The following is a 16,586-nucleotide window of genomic DNA, read 5'->3' on the forward strand; positions in this document are numbered from 1 at the left end:
GCAGTGGGCTGCCAGGGAGCAGGGCCTGCAAGGCCCGGCTAGGGGGGCCCGTGCCACCCACTGCCCAACAGACTTACAGTCTGGGAAGAAGTCACAGAGCCCAGCCCCTGCAAGGAGCCTCCCTTGATTGATATGCACCAGGCACCCGCAGGAAAGGAGGAGGGAGCGATGGAGGACTCAGGAGAGGACAGGGTAGGACGAGCCCCGAATGCTGATGCCAAGTGGAAAATTTGAAATCTTGGGTACCAGGAAAGCCTGTGTCTGAACCGCTGGCTGGAATATGAGCCGCTGCAATGTTTTTCTCTCCACCAATGCCCCAAAGTTGCTATTCTCAGCATTTAGGATCTGCTTTCTGGAATATTCAGGCTTCAATCTGAGAGGCTTTAAAAAACAATTCCCAAAATGCAGTCACTAAAATGAGCCAGACAGTGCTGGTTGAGCCTAGGCTGTTGTCCCTCCTGAGGGGACCTGGGCCATGCCAGGTCACCTCGTCACCAACTTCTCACAAGTTTTTGTCTTGTCTCTGGGGCAAGGCAGTGTGTTCCTTGAGGGCACAATCACATCTTCCACTCCTGGGCACCAACTAGGAGCTCAAGGAGTGTTGAGTTTGGAATTTGAGTAGGACGGGAAGTGTCAGAGTGGGACCTGCTAGCTGGGTTTGCTGTCCCCCCACGCCTGTCCTCCACTCCTTGGTTTTTCAGGAAGCAAAGGGGACATGGGCATGAAAGGAGACACAGGGGCAATGGGGCCCCCTGGAGCCCAGGGGAGTAAAGGTGACTCCGGGAAGCCAGGCCCGCCAGGTAAGAGGATGCGTGGTCACATCCACCGATGTGTAAGTATTTCTCTTCCTTCCCATAGGCTGAGCCCAAGGGAGAAAAAAATTCCTCAAAGTTCTTCTTCATTTTAGGTTTGGCTGGTTTTCCTGGAGCCAAAGGAGATCAAGGTAAGAGCTGTGGGAATCTGAGCATCACTCCAGCTACCACTGTCCCTTGGCAGAGTCAAGGTGGGGACCCGACTCCACCATCTTTTGTTTCATTGTATATTAACCCAGAGCACCTGGAGTTTCTTAAAAACCTGGCCTTTCCTAAGAGGAACAGGGCAGCCGGCAGGGGCGGGCTTAACTGACCCCTCTTTAGACCTTTACCCCACTTTGCCATCCTGGGCGTGCAACAGGACATTTACACTCAGGGTTCCCAGTAAGTCCCCAAGTCCCACACCCTGCAGCAGTGAATGGAACGGTGAATAAGTTGCTGAGACTAGTTTTCCTCCCACTCATGGGGCTAGTTCATGGCTTGTAAAGAGGGATGGTGGAAGCTGCCGAGGACTATGAGGTGTTAGGAGGTTCGTGTCTCAGTGCCGAGGACAGAGGCACAGAGGCCGGGGCAGCCAGGCCCTCTGCCGACCACCCTGCCCTGCGGTCACCACTTACCTTTCAGGACAACCAGGAGCGCAGGGAGTTCCAGGCCCTCCTGGTGCAGCGGGACACCCAGGTGCCAAGGGTGAGCCTGGCAGTGCTGGCTACCCCGGGCAGACAGGTGAGGTCCTAGGTCCTGCGGTGGGTGTGGGGTGGGAAGACTCACCCATCCCAGCCCTTAAGCCCTGTGTGGTATCTGCTGTCCAGGACCACCAGGGAGTCCCGGGAGTCCAGGAGCCCCCGGCCTGAAAGGAACCAAAGGAGACACAGGTAACAAAGGGTGTGGGAAGGTGGGTGGTGGCAGTTGCAGGGTGGCAGGATGGACGGGGAGGAGGACTGCCCACGGAGGAGGCAGAGGGCCTCCTGTGCCCTGGCCCCTGAGGGTCCCTGATTAAGGAAGTCAGTCTCCCTGCCAGGATCCCTTGAGGCTGGAGGGTAGAGAAACCCCTGTTGAGCACTCTCCCAGGGGTGCAGCTGGGAGCACTGGCCCACGCTAACCAAACTCACAGAGACTATTTATAAACCATCCTGCCAACCTAGTTAGGTTACGTACCGTCATGTCAGTTTAGTCTAGGTTATAAGCCATTGTATCAACATAGTCTACTTCATAAACCACGGTACCAGTTTGGTCCAGTCACTAAGTAAGTTCGGGTACCTGCGTTGTGTTCACTCGGTCTAGAAAGTCTGGGCCGCTGTGTTGGGTGCTGAGACAGCTTCGGACACACAGCGCGGTGCAGGAGACAGACAGAATGGCCAGGCAGTGCAGGCACACTCTGGGCATCTGCATGGAGGATTGCTGTGTGCCATTTGGAAAGCCAGGAGCAGGCCAAGGTGCTGGGGAGTGCACGTCGTGACATAGGGCTGCGTGTCTGCTGAGGATGGCTGTGGAAGGTCAAGCTTGCCCTCAGACAACCTGGATGCCCCTCCCCTGGGCCACGCTACAGACCCTTGCCAGGGATGGTCCTTCATAGCTCTAATTGATTCATACCTTCATTCACCACCACCTCCTGCCAAGCCTTGCACTCTGGGCCTGTGAGCTTTGGGGTTTTCCTGAAGGTTATCGGGAACCACGGCAAGGGTAGCTCCTTCACCCTTTCTGTCCTTCTAACCTACCCAGCCTCAGAGTCATTTTCATTTTCATGGATTGCGTATCAGTGTAGGTGGGTCCCTGCTACCACCTGAAGGCCACTGGCAAGGTCTTACCCTGGGAAAGGCTCCATCTGTGTATGGGGTCAGATGTCGCTGACTTGTTGGCTGCCCTTCTTGATCTTATAATTCCGTCTTCTTTGATTCTCGACCTTAGGGTGCATCTGACTTTGGGGCCCAAAGCTCTCTTGCCCCTGACTTTTCTGCTTGGCTTCATGGAAACACTTGCTTTCAGCCCTCAGTTACAAATAGCAGTTGCCCTCTGCCTCCATCCCCATTGTCAAACTAATGGTTCTTCACTAAGCAAGAGCATTGTGGGTAAAACAAGTGCCCACTCCCTGGGCCCAAAGGCTGTCCTTCGACAATCCGAGGGTAAGGAGTCTCGCCCTCTACTCCGTATCCTGGAAGGGTTTGTGTAAGAGCTGGAGGGTAGCTCCAGCTCTTGGGCAGCTCATGACAGCCTAAGGGGACAAGCATTCCTGTTAGTGCTATTTTACAGTAAGTTGCCCAAAGTCAAGCAGCAAGTGTTTGCATCTAGGCCCAGCCAATCCAAAGCTTGGGGTCTTGTTTACTACACTCTATCCTGGGGTATTCCTCCCCAGCCACCCCCATCAGGGCACTCTGATGAGTGACACCTTCTCCCTCCATCCCAGTTCAGCAAGGATCAGAGCAGAAGGTAGCAGTTTCTTCTACTCTTAGGAGGAAGCATGAGGTTCTCAGGCCCTGTAATGGTTCTTAGTTATCTACTCAAGACCCCACAACTATTTTAGCACAGAGACCTTTGGCCAAAGTGTGAGGATCATTTTAACTCCATCATCACTGAGTCCTTGTATATCTATTGGGCACCTTTATGAGGTTCTCTATTAGTCAGGCCTAGTGGTAAATACCAGCCAGTCAGATTCTAGGGGTTACCCCGTAATTCTGGCTTCCCAAGTGAATAGCATTTTCAATTTGAGGTGTGCTATAATTACTATTTATGTAGAACTGCATAGGTTGCAAAACAAACTCCAAATGCTTACCTTGATGCAGTAGCTGATGGCCCATGTAGACGTCTCAGAGGGGAATTCCAATGGGGCCATAATCTGGCAAATCTTAGCCAGGCCTACATGTCTTCCTGGAGTCATGGGCTAATGAACATCCAGAGATTAGATTTGGCAATTTCTGAAGTGGGATCAGGAAGAGTGGGTAATGGGTGGGAGCCAGATCTTCCCATCACGGAAGACAATGCATACTCATCAATGTCAGGGTGTTGGTATTCCCCAGACTAAAGCCACTATGGTGACAGTCCAGATTTGATATATCAAGCCAGGTTTTCAAACTGATGTATTTCCCATTTTGTAAATAAAATCATTAATCTCTCAAGAGAATATCCAGCCAGATTAGATGAAAACAATCTTTATAGTGCATTGGCTTGACCTAGGCAACAGCTACATTTCATTATTGTGCCTTAATCATTAGAAATGAGAGGTCCATTTGTTATTACTGGTGCCCCTGGGCCAGGCACTGTGCTTGGGACCTGACCCAGGATCTTAGTTTTATCCCCCCACACAGCTGACTTTTATTGTCCCTACTTGACAGCTGAAGAAACAAAGGTTCAGAAAGGCTAAACCCTTTGCCCACGGTCTCACAGGTAGTGTACACTGAATCTGGAAGTCAACCCCAAGTCTGATTCCAAAGTTGTACTTTTCCAGATTTTGTTGTATAGAAGAACCTAGAGTGTATGACTCAAGAGAAAATCCGACTGGCCTTCCCCCACCGCTCAGCTTTTACCCCATGATAGACAAGTAAATCCTGGCTTGGTCACCAAGCCTCCTACCTCCGCTGGCAGTCACTGACCCCACTCCAGCCTGTCCAGGTGGAATGTTTCCCCTGTCTGCACCTCTGGAGGGAGAGAAGCCATCTCATATTCAATAAGACAAAGAGAAATTCCTGACTTTCTGCTGGGAAGATAAACACCACATTTTACTAAGTAGGGCATTATACCCCATAGAACTTTCTCTAAGTGTTGATTTCCTTCTCCTTTTAGAAAGAGGCTCTTGTCTAAGCCCCAGCACTTAGTTTTTCTAACTTTTTCTCTTTCAAAGATTGCAAAAGAATAACCAAAATATAGTTCTACATCCCTTAGCTACTTTGAAAAGTAACATTTGTCTAGAGATAGAGACTTCACTTCAATTTTTAATTATGACATTTCTTTTTTTTACCATTTCTACCTCATGAAATGACAATGATGTTAGATGTAGCCTAAACTTTTAAACTTTGAAACACCAATCTGATTGGAAAAATTTTTTTATCTCATTGATCTTTATGCCTAAACCATAATACTTTTTTAATTAATTATTTATTTATTTATTTTACAGTTTCATTTATTTATTTTATTCTTACTTTAGCATATTGTGGGGGTACAAAAGTTTAGGTTACATATATTGCCCTTGTCCCCCCGCCTCCCCAAGTCAGAGCTTCAAACGTGTCCATCCCCTAGACAGTGCGCATCGCACTCATTATGTATGTATACACCCATCCCCTCCCCCACTCACATCTGCCCAACACCCAATCAATGTTATTCCCAAATGTACTCTTAGGTGATGATCAGTGAAACCAATTTGATGATGAGTACATGTGGTGTTTATTTTTCTATTCTTGGGATATTTCACTTAGTAGAATAGGTTCCAACTCTTTCCAGGAAAATACAAGAGGTGCTATATCACCATTGTTTATTACAGCTGAGTAGTACTCCATGGTATACATATACCACATTTTATTAATCCACTCATGTATTGATGGGCACTTGGGTTGTTTCCACATCTTTGCAATTGTGAATTGTGCTGCTACAAACATTCGGGTGCAGATATCTTTGTTATAGAATGTCTTTTGTTCTTTTGGGTAGATGCCCAGTAATGGGATTGCTGGATCAAATGGTAGGTCTACTTATATCTGTTTAAGGTATCTCCATATTGCTTTCCACAGAGGTTGCACTAGTTTGCAGTCCCACCAGCAGTGTATGAGTGTTCCTGGCCCTCCGCATCCATGCCAACATTTGTTGTTATGGGACTTTTTGATAAAGGCCATTCTCACTGGAGTTAAGTGATATCTCATTGTGGTTTTGATTTGCATTTCCCTGATGATTAGAGATGTTGAGCATTTTTTCATATGTTTGTTGGCCATTCTTCTGTCTTCTTTTGAAAAGTTTCTGTTCATGTCCTTTGCCCACTTTTTGATAGGGTTATTTGATTTTTTCTTGCTGATTTTCCTGAGTTCTAAATAGATTCTAGTTATCAGTCCTTTATCGGATGTGTAGCATGTGAAAATTTTTTCCCATTCTGTAGGCTGTCTGTTTATTTTTGTGACTGTTTCTTTGGCTGTGCAGAAGCTTTTTAATTTAATCAGGTCCCATTCATTTATTTTTACTGTTGCTGTGATTGCCTTTTGGGTCTTCTTCATAAATTCTTTGCCTAGGCCGATGTCTATAAGAGTCTTTCCCACATTTTCTTCTAGAATTCTAATAGTTTCCCACCTAAGGTTTAAGTCTGTTATCCACCGTGATTTGATTTTTGTGAGAGGTGAAAGGTGTGGGTCCTGTTTCAGTCTTCTACATGTGGCTATCCAGTTTTCCCAGCACCATTTATTGAATAAGGATTCTTTTCCCCAGAGTATGTTTTTGTCTGCTTTGTCAAAGATTAGATGGCTATATGAGGATGGTTTTATATCTGGATTCTCAATTCTGTTCCACTGGTCTATGTCCTTGTTCTTGTGCCAATACCAAGCTGTTTTAATAACCACAGCCTTGTAGTATAGTTTGAAGTCTGGTAAATTAATACCTCCCATTCTGTTCTTGTTGCTTAAAATTGCTTTTGCTAAACGGGGTCTTTTCTGGTTCCATACAAAGCGTAAAATTATTTTTTCTATATCTGTGAAAAATGATGTTGGTAATTTAATAGGGATTGCATTGAATCTGTAGATCACTTTGAGTAGTATAGGCATTTTAACAATGTTCATTCTTCCGACCCATGAGCATGGTATGGTTTTCCACCTGTTTACGTGCTCTGCGATTTCCTTCCTCAGTGTTTCATAGTTTTCCCTGTAGAGGTCTTTTACCTCCTTAGTTAAATGTATTCCTAGGTACTTTATTTTCTTTGTGGCTATCGTGAAGGGTATTGAGTCTTTGATTTGGTTCTCAGTTTGACTGTTCTTGGCACATATGAATGCCTCTGATTTGTGTGTATTGATTTTGTATCCTGAAACTCTACTGAATTCATTTATTAGTTCCAGGAGTCTCTTGGTTGAATCCTTGGGGTTTTCTAGATATAATATCATATCATCCACAAAGAGTGAGAGTTTGATCTCTTCTGTCCCCATTTGGACACCCTTGATTCTGCTCTCTTGCCTGATTGCTCTCGCAAGGACTTCCAGCACTATGTTGAACAGCAGTGGGGACAGTGGGCAATCTTATCTGGTTCTCTTATCATAAAAAGGTGTTGAATTTTGTCAAATGCTTTTTCTGCATCTATTGAGAGGATCATATGGTCTTTGTTTTTGCTTCTATTTATGTGGTGTATTACATTTATAGATTTGCGTATGTTGAACCATCCCTGTATCACTTGGTCGTGATGGATTATTTTCTTGATAAGCACCTGGATTCGATTTGCTAGGATTTTATTGAGAATTTTTGCATCTATATTCATGACGGATATTGGTCTGTAGTTTTCTATTTTTGTTGTGTCCTTTCCTGATTTTGGTATTAGAGTTATGTTGGCTTCATAAAATGTGTTGAGGGGATTCTGCATTTCTTGATGTTGTGGAATAGCTTTTGTAGGATAGGCACCAGTTCTTCTCTGTAGGTGTGGTAAAAGTTGGGTGTGAAGCCATCTGGTCCTGGGCTTTTCTTTTGGCGGAGGATTTTTATTGCTGTTTTGATTTCAGTTCTTGATATTGGTCTGTTCAGGAATTCTATTTCTTCCTGGCTGAGCCTAGGGAGGTTGTGTGTTTCTAAAAATTTGTCCATTGCCTCCACATTTTCCAATTTGTGTGCATAAAGGTTTTTGTAGAATTCATAGATGATATCTTGTATCTCTGTGGCATCAGTTGTAATTTCTCCTTTCATGTTCCTGATGGAGGTTATTAGGGATTTTTCTTTTCTGGTCTTAGTTAGTCTAGCCAAAGGCATGTCGATTTTGTTTATCTTTTCAAAGAACCAACTTTTTGTTTTATTAATCTCCCATATAGTTTTCCTGTTGTCCACTTCATTTAGTTCTGATCTGATCTTATTAACTTCACTCCTTCTGCTGGGTTTGGGATCAGCCTGTTCTTCTTTCTCCAGCTCTTTGAGTCTATTCATTAGGTTGTCTATTTGTAAATTTTCTGTCTTTTTGATATAGGAATTTATGGAAATAAACTTTCCTATCAGTACTGCTTTAGCTGTGTCCCACAGATTTTGGTAACTTGTGTCTCCTTTGTCATTTAGTTCAAAGAATCTTTTGATTTCCATCTTGATTTCCTCATTTATATAATGATCATTCAGGAGAAGGTTGTTTAGCTTCCATGACTTTGAGTAGAAATGAGAATTTCTGTTAGGGTTGATTTCTACTTTTCTTCCACTCTGATCTGAGAAGATGCATGGTACAATTTCTATTTTTTTTAATTTTTTAAGACATGCTTTGTGTCCTAGGATATGGTCAATCTTAGAGAATGTCCCATGAGCTGATGAGAACAATGTATATTCAGTGGAGTTTGGATAGAATGTCCTGTAAATGTCAGTCAGGCCCATTTGTTCTAGCATTCTGTTTAAGTAAACCATAATACTTTGAATTCTCTATGTCCTTTTATTTTCCTCTTGGGACAAAACCAAAGTACAAACAACTTAAAATCTATTTTCTCAACTGTATTTGAAGATGTTTTATTTTACAGATAAGCAACAAAGGTAATCCAAATAGCAATTAAGCCTTATATCATGACAATAATTTCCCAATTAATTCCATACCTCATACACAAGTACTCAGGCAGTCCAAGAACTTGTTAATATTAAGTTCTACCAAGCCAACTTACTAAATTGTCACTTAGAAAACCCTTCCCCACTTTCCTCTAGGCTTCTCAGAAGCTTCTGCAGTTTGAGTCCTATCCTCCTTCTTCTTGCCATGCTGCTCAAATTGTCAAGTTACTAAATTCACCAGGCTGCACCTAGCCTGCAGATTGGGATGGTATTTAAGGAAGTTTCTTAATGAATTGGAAATTTCTACACTTAACTCAGAACCAGGAGACCCAAGCCTCAACTCCCACCTGCCCCTGACCAGCTGGGCAACCCTGTTGAGCCTCAGTTTCCTCTTCTGTGACCTGTGAGTGGTATAAGCAAAAGCACTGGGCCCTCTCAGCTTAATAAGTGTGTGACACCCAGGAAAACCAGTTTGCTTGTAGATAAGAAGAAAACCCCAGCATCCATTTGCTCTCCAGTGTGGTTTGCAAACATGCAGTTTTAGAGCCTGTTTTTCAGCCATTTCTCCCTGTCATGTGCAGGAGCTGATCCAATCAGATGCTGCCTTGATTTATAGTGAAGCGATTACTAGTCCCTCAATCGATTAGTCAATGAATAGCCACTCAGCCAGTGCCCCCTTAGAGTCCAGCGAGGCTTGAAGAGAAATCACACAAACCTCAATTCTAATTTCCTTCCCTTGAAGAGGCAAGTTTTGGAGCCAAAACCGACACCCATTAAACACATATCAGAAGGCATTTTTATCAAGGAGCAACCTCTGCTGTATGAACTGTGGCTCTGGGAGAGCTCAGACGTGAGGGGCTGTGAGTTCCTACAGAGACAGGAAGGCTGCTTGGAGGAGGCGGGCTGTGAACTAGTCCCCAAAGAAAGTGAGATTTGTTTAGGGCAGTGCTGCTCCCAGTGTGGTCCCTGGACCAGCAGCATCAGACTCAACTGGGAACATGTTAGAAATGCTGGTTCTCAGGTCACCACCCCAGTACCTCTGAATCACCAACTCGGGGTGGGGCCCAACAAATTGTTTTTTAACAGGCCCCCTCCAGGTGATTCTGCACTTATCTTAGCCAAAAGGCCGAGAAGCAATATCTGGGCAATTCTGATGCACACTTTAGTTTGACTACTCTTCCTTTAGAGGAAAGGATGGCCAAGGGAGACTAGAGGTGTCTTTGGTACCAAGTAGACGGCCCAAGTGAGACTCCAGGGAGGAGTGAGCCTGGCATGCTGATGGCACAAAGGAGCCCACAGGGCACAGAGGGAGACCAGGCCTGGGTGACAACCTCAGCTTCCCCCTTCACTCCTGCTTGACCTTGGCTAACTCATCTAGCATCTCTGACTCCCTCCTCTGTATAGGAGGGAAATAACACTGTCTTGCAGGGTGGCTGAAAGATCAAACAAGGTAGTGTGTGCAAATCCTTGGCACAGTGCCCGTCACCATGCAGATGGCAAGAAATGCTGGGCCCATGGAGGGGAGGAGCTGGGAGGAGGGGGAGTACTGGAAACAAAGGCGGCAGGGCCAAGCTCCAGGGCATGGACCCGGCGAGCAGGGGCTTCCTTGTGATTCCTGTCTCATAGGGGTGCTTGCTCCTCAGTGCTTTAGAGGACAGTTGGAGAGGTGCACCTCTTTGGATGGTGACAATAAGGGATGTTCACGGTGCCCCGGGGTCCCTGAACCTCACTTCTAGGAACAGGGTCTTAAACAGAGATTTCTGCAGAATGGTGCCCTCTAGGATGCTGACGGAGAGAGCCTAGAGTCTAGAGGTGGACTGTTTTCTACTTAATCCCCTCCATAGACCTAAATCTGAATGGGGTCTCCTCCCCGCCCATCTTGACATATGCTATTCACATGCAGTAAGCGCAGAATCTGCCATTTCTGCTGGGCAACCTCAGCTAAGTCCCTTCGGGTCAACAGCGAACATTTCCCGGGTGCTTGCGGGGCAGCGAGCCCAGCAATCCGGTGGGGGCTGTACCCAGTGCCCCCAGCACTCCCCACCTGGAGGGCAGACACACGTGGTCCCACAGGGTCCCACAGCACCATTTATTCTGCACTGGCCAGACACTTGGCACGCACGACTTCATTTCAGCCTTAAAACTGCCTTGAGACGCAACAAGGAGGAAGCTGAGGCTCAGACAAGGACACGTGGCTGAAGGTCACAAAGCCGGTAGAGGGCAGAGGGAGACTAAGCCCAGGCAGCTGACTCTGGAAGCACTTTGCTTACTGCCTTGGGAGAAAGGACGTCATTCACTGGGCGAAGCCAGGGAAGGATTCACAGTCGGCGATGTCGACATCTTCACAGGGTTTACAGGCCGACTCTGGGTTCTTCAGGTGGACCAGAGGAGTGAGGCATTCTAATCAGAGGGACCGGCCTGTGTGCAAATGGCCCTGGGTGAGCTGCAGCCTGTCTGCCAGGGGCTGTCCTCAAAAGCATCTCCCCTCTTAGGAGAACCTATCCCAGCCTCAGTTCTGTCCCCAGCCCTGAATCGAGGAACTGAAGTATTGCCCTCTCAGAACCTTCTGGTACTCCCCACTTCTCCTGGCTTCTTGGCCATCTGACACCCCTCCCCAGGCCGCACCAGGCCTCAGTGGGTCATCTGGGACACTCCCAAGAGTCATGACTTCTCTTGCTCACAATTCCAAGAAGGGGCCTGAACAGGTGCACAGAACACCCAGGGGCTGAAGTGGGAGGCAGGGGAGGTCGGGTCAGAACCTCCCCCAGGCGACTGCACTGGGGATGACTGAGCTGCCTGTGGTTTCCGTGATGGACCATTGGCAAAGGCTAGTCAAGGGCACGACGGCCACAAGCAGGGATGCTTGTGAGTTGCTGTCTGCATTCCCCTCATTCTCCTCTAGGAACTATTACTTCATGGCCGATAATGAGCTTGTATTTTCCCCAAGTTCATGCAGCTGTCTTGGGGAGTCCTGTTTCTCTGAGATAAAACCAATACTGACCTTAAAATCATGATACCATGATGTCGCTAAATGAGCAAGTTATTAACCCACAGTGACCCTGCTGGGTGCTGGGGACAGTGGGTCTTCCATGAAAGTTTACTGAATAAAGCGGTGAATGACTGGACAGAAGGAAGCAAAGGCAGGAGGGAGGACGTTTCACATTGACTACAGCAGGCTCATCATCAGTGATTGCACTTATTATTTTTCCATTTTATGGACATGAGGCCCTTTAGCCACCTGAATCTCCAGCCACACTGGGGCCAAATGGAATAAACCGACAAACACTGATGGAGCATCTACTATGGGCGAGGACACCCAAAGCTCCTGGTGGCCTTCCCAGTCTTTTTAGAATTCAAGATAATTTTATTTTCAAAATATCTCTCAATTCTCTTGCAATAAGATGGTACAGCAAAGAAGGGCAGGGCAGTTAGACACCAAGTGGCAATATCGGTGGGCAGGGAGTCCAGCGGGTGCGTCTGGGGTCTGTCTAACCCGGGCTTTCACCCAGCTCGTTGCTGTTCCCCCCCACGCTCCCGTCTGCTCTGGTCTGCAGACTGTCTCCTCTTATGCTCTGCAGAAGAGGCTTTAAACAATTGCAGGGAACCAATGTATCTTTCCATCTGCATTAATCAGACAAAAGGTAGAGGTTGTCTAAGATTAAAAGTGTCTAATATCTAAGTTTTATTATCTCCTACCCCCCCCTTTTTTGTTTTGATCTTAGGACTTCAAGGACAGAAAGGAACAAAAGGAGAATCAGGAGTTCCAGGTAAAGGGCCGGCTTCATTTCAATCTCCCCGAACGATGTCAGCAAGGTCTGCCTGCTTGCAGAGAGGGCTTGTTGACTTTGGACACACAGCTGTGACCTTCCCCCAAAGTCGAGGCCAAGATTCCAGGGCTCTGTCAGACAAGCCTCGATTCCTCCGCTGGAAGAGCTGGGGGATGACAGGAACTCGGCATCCTGAGGGGTGAAAGGTGTGGGACGGGGGCTCAGCTGGCAGGGGCCCCAGGCTGTGCGGGCGCCAGCGAGCTGTGCAACCGTCCTCTCAGCCCCGGCTTGGTGCCTCCTGGTCTCTACTGTGGTCCATTTTCCTCTTCCTCTTGGCCCCAGCCCCTCCCCCACCGGGTGTCCTTATTTTCGTCCTCGCCCACAACCCTGTGCTTCCGGTTGGCCGCTGAGCTCAGCACTGGCTGCACAGCGTCTCTGGTCTTCCCAAAAGCCCTACCCTCGTGGATGCTAAAGCAAAACTTCTCAGACACATTTCTAAAGCACCTTTCTTCCTCATGAGCTAAATATTCTATTACTACTTTAATTTACTAATGAAGATATTGAGGCTTAGAAACATTCTAGCAAATTCTCCCTGAATGGCTAGAACTTCCATACAATTATGTAATCCCAGAAGGCCCAACCACCTGTGGAATCCTGCCAGCTACTTCCACCTGCATGTTCTCAACAGCATTTACGCGGGAGTCGGGCGATCAGAGCAGCCCCCAGTTGGACTAAAGACACAGGCTGAACATCCGCACCACCCATTCTAGGGGAGGCTTGGTAGTTAAGGACAACCTACTCATTAAACACCAAGGCCATTGGGTCGCCCTCGGGGAAGCAGAGCCGGGCATCTGACGGGGTGGCCTTCCTCCTCTCAGGCCTCGCAGGCAGGAAGGGGGAACAGGGAAGCCCCGGGCTGGCAGGCCCCAAGGGAGCACCTGGACTAGCTGGCCAAAAAGGAAACCCAGGAGAGAAAGGTAAGGCCTCTGTTTCTGATTCGTGGGTTCTTAGGAGAGGCCCTGTTTTAAGAAGTTTGGGAGTTTTCAGGACCCAGGAGGGTAGAGGCTTACTTACTCAGTTGGCAGGTGTGTGCTTGCATACAGCAGAGGATGAGGCACGGCCCGGCCTCTGAGAGGCACACCTGGCAGGTGCGTGGACATACATGCGAGCCGTGCCTTGGAGCCCCACGCTCCCCAGACAGTTTCCATGCCTCTTACCTGTCCAACGGCCCTCACCAATCTAACTTCAATCCTTCCTGCTGTAGCTGAGACCCATTTCTTCTTGCTCAACCATTGCTAGTCATGGCACATCCAGTCCCCGTGATGACGGGTCACAGGTGAGGCTGCAGGGGGAGTCCTGCAGCCCTCCTGCCCTCCACCCCACCCACTCCCTACTCCTGGCCAATAAGGGCAAGGACGTCCTGGCCGGGTTTCCTCCAAAGCGTGTGGGTTTTCTCCTCATGACAGGGTCTTCTGGACAGCAAGGACAAAAGGGACAAAAAGGCCAAAAAGGTAATTGCTATTTCTGTTCTCTTTGTGTTTTACAGTCAATTCTGTACTGGAAAATTGTGTGTGTTAGGGGGAGAGACCTTGGTTCTCAAAGAAATTCCTCATTTTTGGAAAAAGTTGATGGACTCATCCCTTGAGTAAGCCTGTCCACTGCACACAGGCACGGGGCAAGGCTTCCCTCCCTCCCTCCTTCTCCTCTCTCCCTCCCTCCCTCGCCCCTTCTTCTCTCCCTCCACTCCTTCCTCCCTTCTTTTTACTCAGCTTTTCTTTTTTTCTCTCCACAACACATGACAAGACATGTTCTATGGGATTTGCAAACCGGCCTCAGAGACAGCCTCTAGAATCATGTACTTTTCTCCTACAGCCAGGTGCCTACAGGCCCAGGTGTGCGGAAGCTGCACACCAGGTTTTGTTGGTGCCATAAAGTGGGATCTTCCAGGCTCTGGTGACAGCCAAGCAAGGGGTTTCTTTGCCATAACTATAGAGCACCCCAAGTGAAAAGGAAGAGCCTGTGTTTACACAAAGCCCTGGGCACTTTCCTTTGCCCCCCACACGTGTTCTTCCCCCCAGGTGAATCCCTGGTCCACGTCAGGATCATCGGCAGTGATACTCGAGGCCGGGCTGAAGTTTTCTATGACGGTACTTGGGGGACAATTTGCGATGATAGCTGGGACAACTCCGACGCAACTGTCTTCTGCCGCATGCTGGGTTACACCAGGGGAAGGGCCATTTATGCAGTGACAGCTGGTAAGTGAGTCATCAGCCAGGAGGCTCTTGCCCTGCGCTGCTAACATGGCATTCTTACGCTCGCAAGTGACTCAGATAAAGGACAAGTATAGGTTCAAGCAGCAGAAAAGTTCCACAGCTCAGGGCTCCAGGGTTACGTCCTTCCAGCTTGGCCACCCTGGCAGAAGGGTGGCCTGGGTTCCCCAGCAGTGACAGCAAAGGTTTGCCTGGGGCTATGACTGTCGTGGCTTGGGTCAGTGTCCGCCCAGTCCTGGAGTCAGAGTGCCACCCAGCCGAGGGTGCATGCGGGGCAGCCGTGTTGCGGGAACCAGAGGAGTGAGAGGAAGACGCGGCCACACACGGCGTCTCTCCAGCAGCCTGGACTGCCCAGCAGCCTTGGCTGTGATCGTCTCTAAAGAGAAGGTGAAAAGGGAAGAGAAAACAATCAGAGTGGAGCCATATGAAATCCGTGGGGGGAAGCTATCCTAGGGCGCTACGGACGCAGCCTGCGTCCTTCAGCCGAAGGTTCCAACCTTGAGCAAAGGAGTCAAGTCCCAGGGCCTGAGCCCCTTTCTTTGGCCGTACTAGCTGACTCAGAAGGGGCCACGGGCCAGTTTCCCCTGCTTCCAACCCCGAAGGCTCTCTGTCCTCACCCCATCCCAAAGCGAATACCTGCATTTTAATCTGAGTCCAGTTGGACTGTAAAACTCCTTCAAAATACACTTTTTCCTCACGTGGATTAAACCTCTACAGGATGTCATATCGTCGTGCAAATGACTGTAATGGAATAACCCAACGCTCCTCAATTACATGGGAAGGGGGGTGTGAGAGCCGTGTGCCAGGCAGGGGGCTGGCGTGGGGGGAGGCGCATGCGGCCCTAGCGAATGCAGGGGGGCAGACCGAAGGCTGGGACACTCCCCAGGAGGAGATGTCAAATAGGGCATGAATTAACCATTAAATGTTTGTATGAGACTTTTGTCAAAGGGTGGAGAACAGAACAGGGCAGAGTCATTATAAAAGACCAGACTAACCATTAGCACGTTGGGCCTCCTGAGTATACATGGGAGAATCTGGCCGTCTACCCCAGACGGAAACATGAACGTGGCTGCTCTGCTGTGATTCTCTCCTCTCTCTCCCCGTCTCCCTCTCTCCCTCCTCACTTTCTCTGCACCAAGGCACCGGGCAGATCTGGCTGGATGACGTCGCCTGTGACGGGACAGAGAACAGCCTGTGGTATTGCATGAAGAGCAAGTGGGGCTCCCACAACTGCAACCACAGTGAGGATGCGGGCGTGGAGTGCAGCGCTTGACCTAGAAGCCCTTCCCCGTCTGCTCCCAAGGCATCCAGGCTCCCACAGCAAAGGCAACGCTCTCTGAGGGCTTCCCCGGGAGCAGCTGAGGAGCCTCTGCAGAGGGGTCATTAATAAAGCTCAAAGTGCTACCTGGCAACATCACGGGCTGTGGCTGAGTGTCACCGCGTCAGTACCCCCCATCCCTTACCCATGTGCCCACTCAGTGCACACAGCATTGCATCGAATTCTCCCACGTGCGTGCACATGGGACAGTGGATCCCGATTTCTAGCCGGGAGAGAGCGGGGGTGGAGAATGCAATGCAGAAGTGAAGGTCACCTGTAGTCAAAGTTAGTCTTGACCGTCTCTTCAACCATTCAGACAGCAGCTGTGGCGGCGCATTCTCCGTCCGGCATCGGAGATGCTCACTATATCTTTGGTTTCCCAGCAAATGAAGAGATTGACTTGCATTTGGCACCACGTTGCACAGTAAATATGAATTGTGCCTTTAAGCCTGAAAACTAGCTCTCATTAGGATGTGAGCTCCAGAAATGGGACTTTTGTCTTTTTGGTCCACCCCTGTAGGGACTCAGTAAATATTTGTTCAATGACTGAACTAAACCAAGAAGGTGGAGGAGCTCACCCTATCTAAGAGACAGGCTCCCCTCTTTCTGGCCAATGTTTGCCTGGGATATATACCCTCTGAGTGGAATCACGTGATCTCTCCCTCTCTCTTGGGCCAGGTGTTGTGACCTCACAGTGTCATCATCCCCTCTTGACTGATAAGGAAGCTCAGCCTCAGGGCATTAGGGA

General features: G+C 48.5%; 1 protein-coding gene across 2 annotated transcripts in view; it reads left to right on the forward strand.

The window, feature by feature from the left end:
- The window catches only part of MARCO (macrophage receptor with collagenous structure), a 36,564-nt gene extending 20,632 nt beyond the window's left edge, over positions 1-15,932 (forward strand). For both annotated transcript variants that reach the window (XM_045559325.1, XM_045559326.1), the window contains exons 7-15: positions 702-800; positions 908-943; positions 1,437-1,535; positions 1,622-1,684; positions 12,206-12,250; positions 13,129-13,227; positions 13,717-13,761; positions 14,329-14,505; positions 15,660-15,932. In XM_045559325.1, coding sequence (XP_045415281.1) covers positions 702-800; positions 908-943; positions 1,437-1,535; positions 1,622-1,684; positions 12,206-12,250; positions 13,129-13,227; positions 13,717-13,761; positions 14,329-14,505; positions 15,660-15,793 — 797 coding nt within the window. In that variant the 3' untranslated portion in view covers positions 15,794-15,932. The remainder of the gene's footprint in view (positions 1-701; positions 801-907; positions 944-1,436; positions 1,536-1,621; positions 1,685-12,205; positions 12,251-13,128; positions 13,228-13,716; positions 13,762-14,328; positions 14,506-15,659) is intronic.
- Positions 15,933-16,586: the final 654 nt, after the last annotated feature.

The sequence above is a fragment of the Lemur catta genome, chromosome 8 (assembly GCF_020740605.2).
Source record: "Lemur catta isolate mLemCat1 chromosome 8, mLemCat1.pri, whole genome shotgun sequence".
Taxonomy (NCBI): Eukaryota; Metazoa; Chordata; class Mammalia; order Primates; family Lemuridae; genus Lemur; species Lemur catta.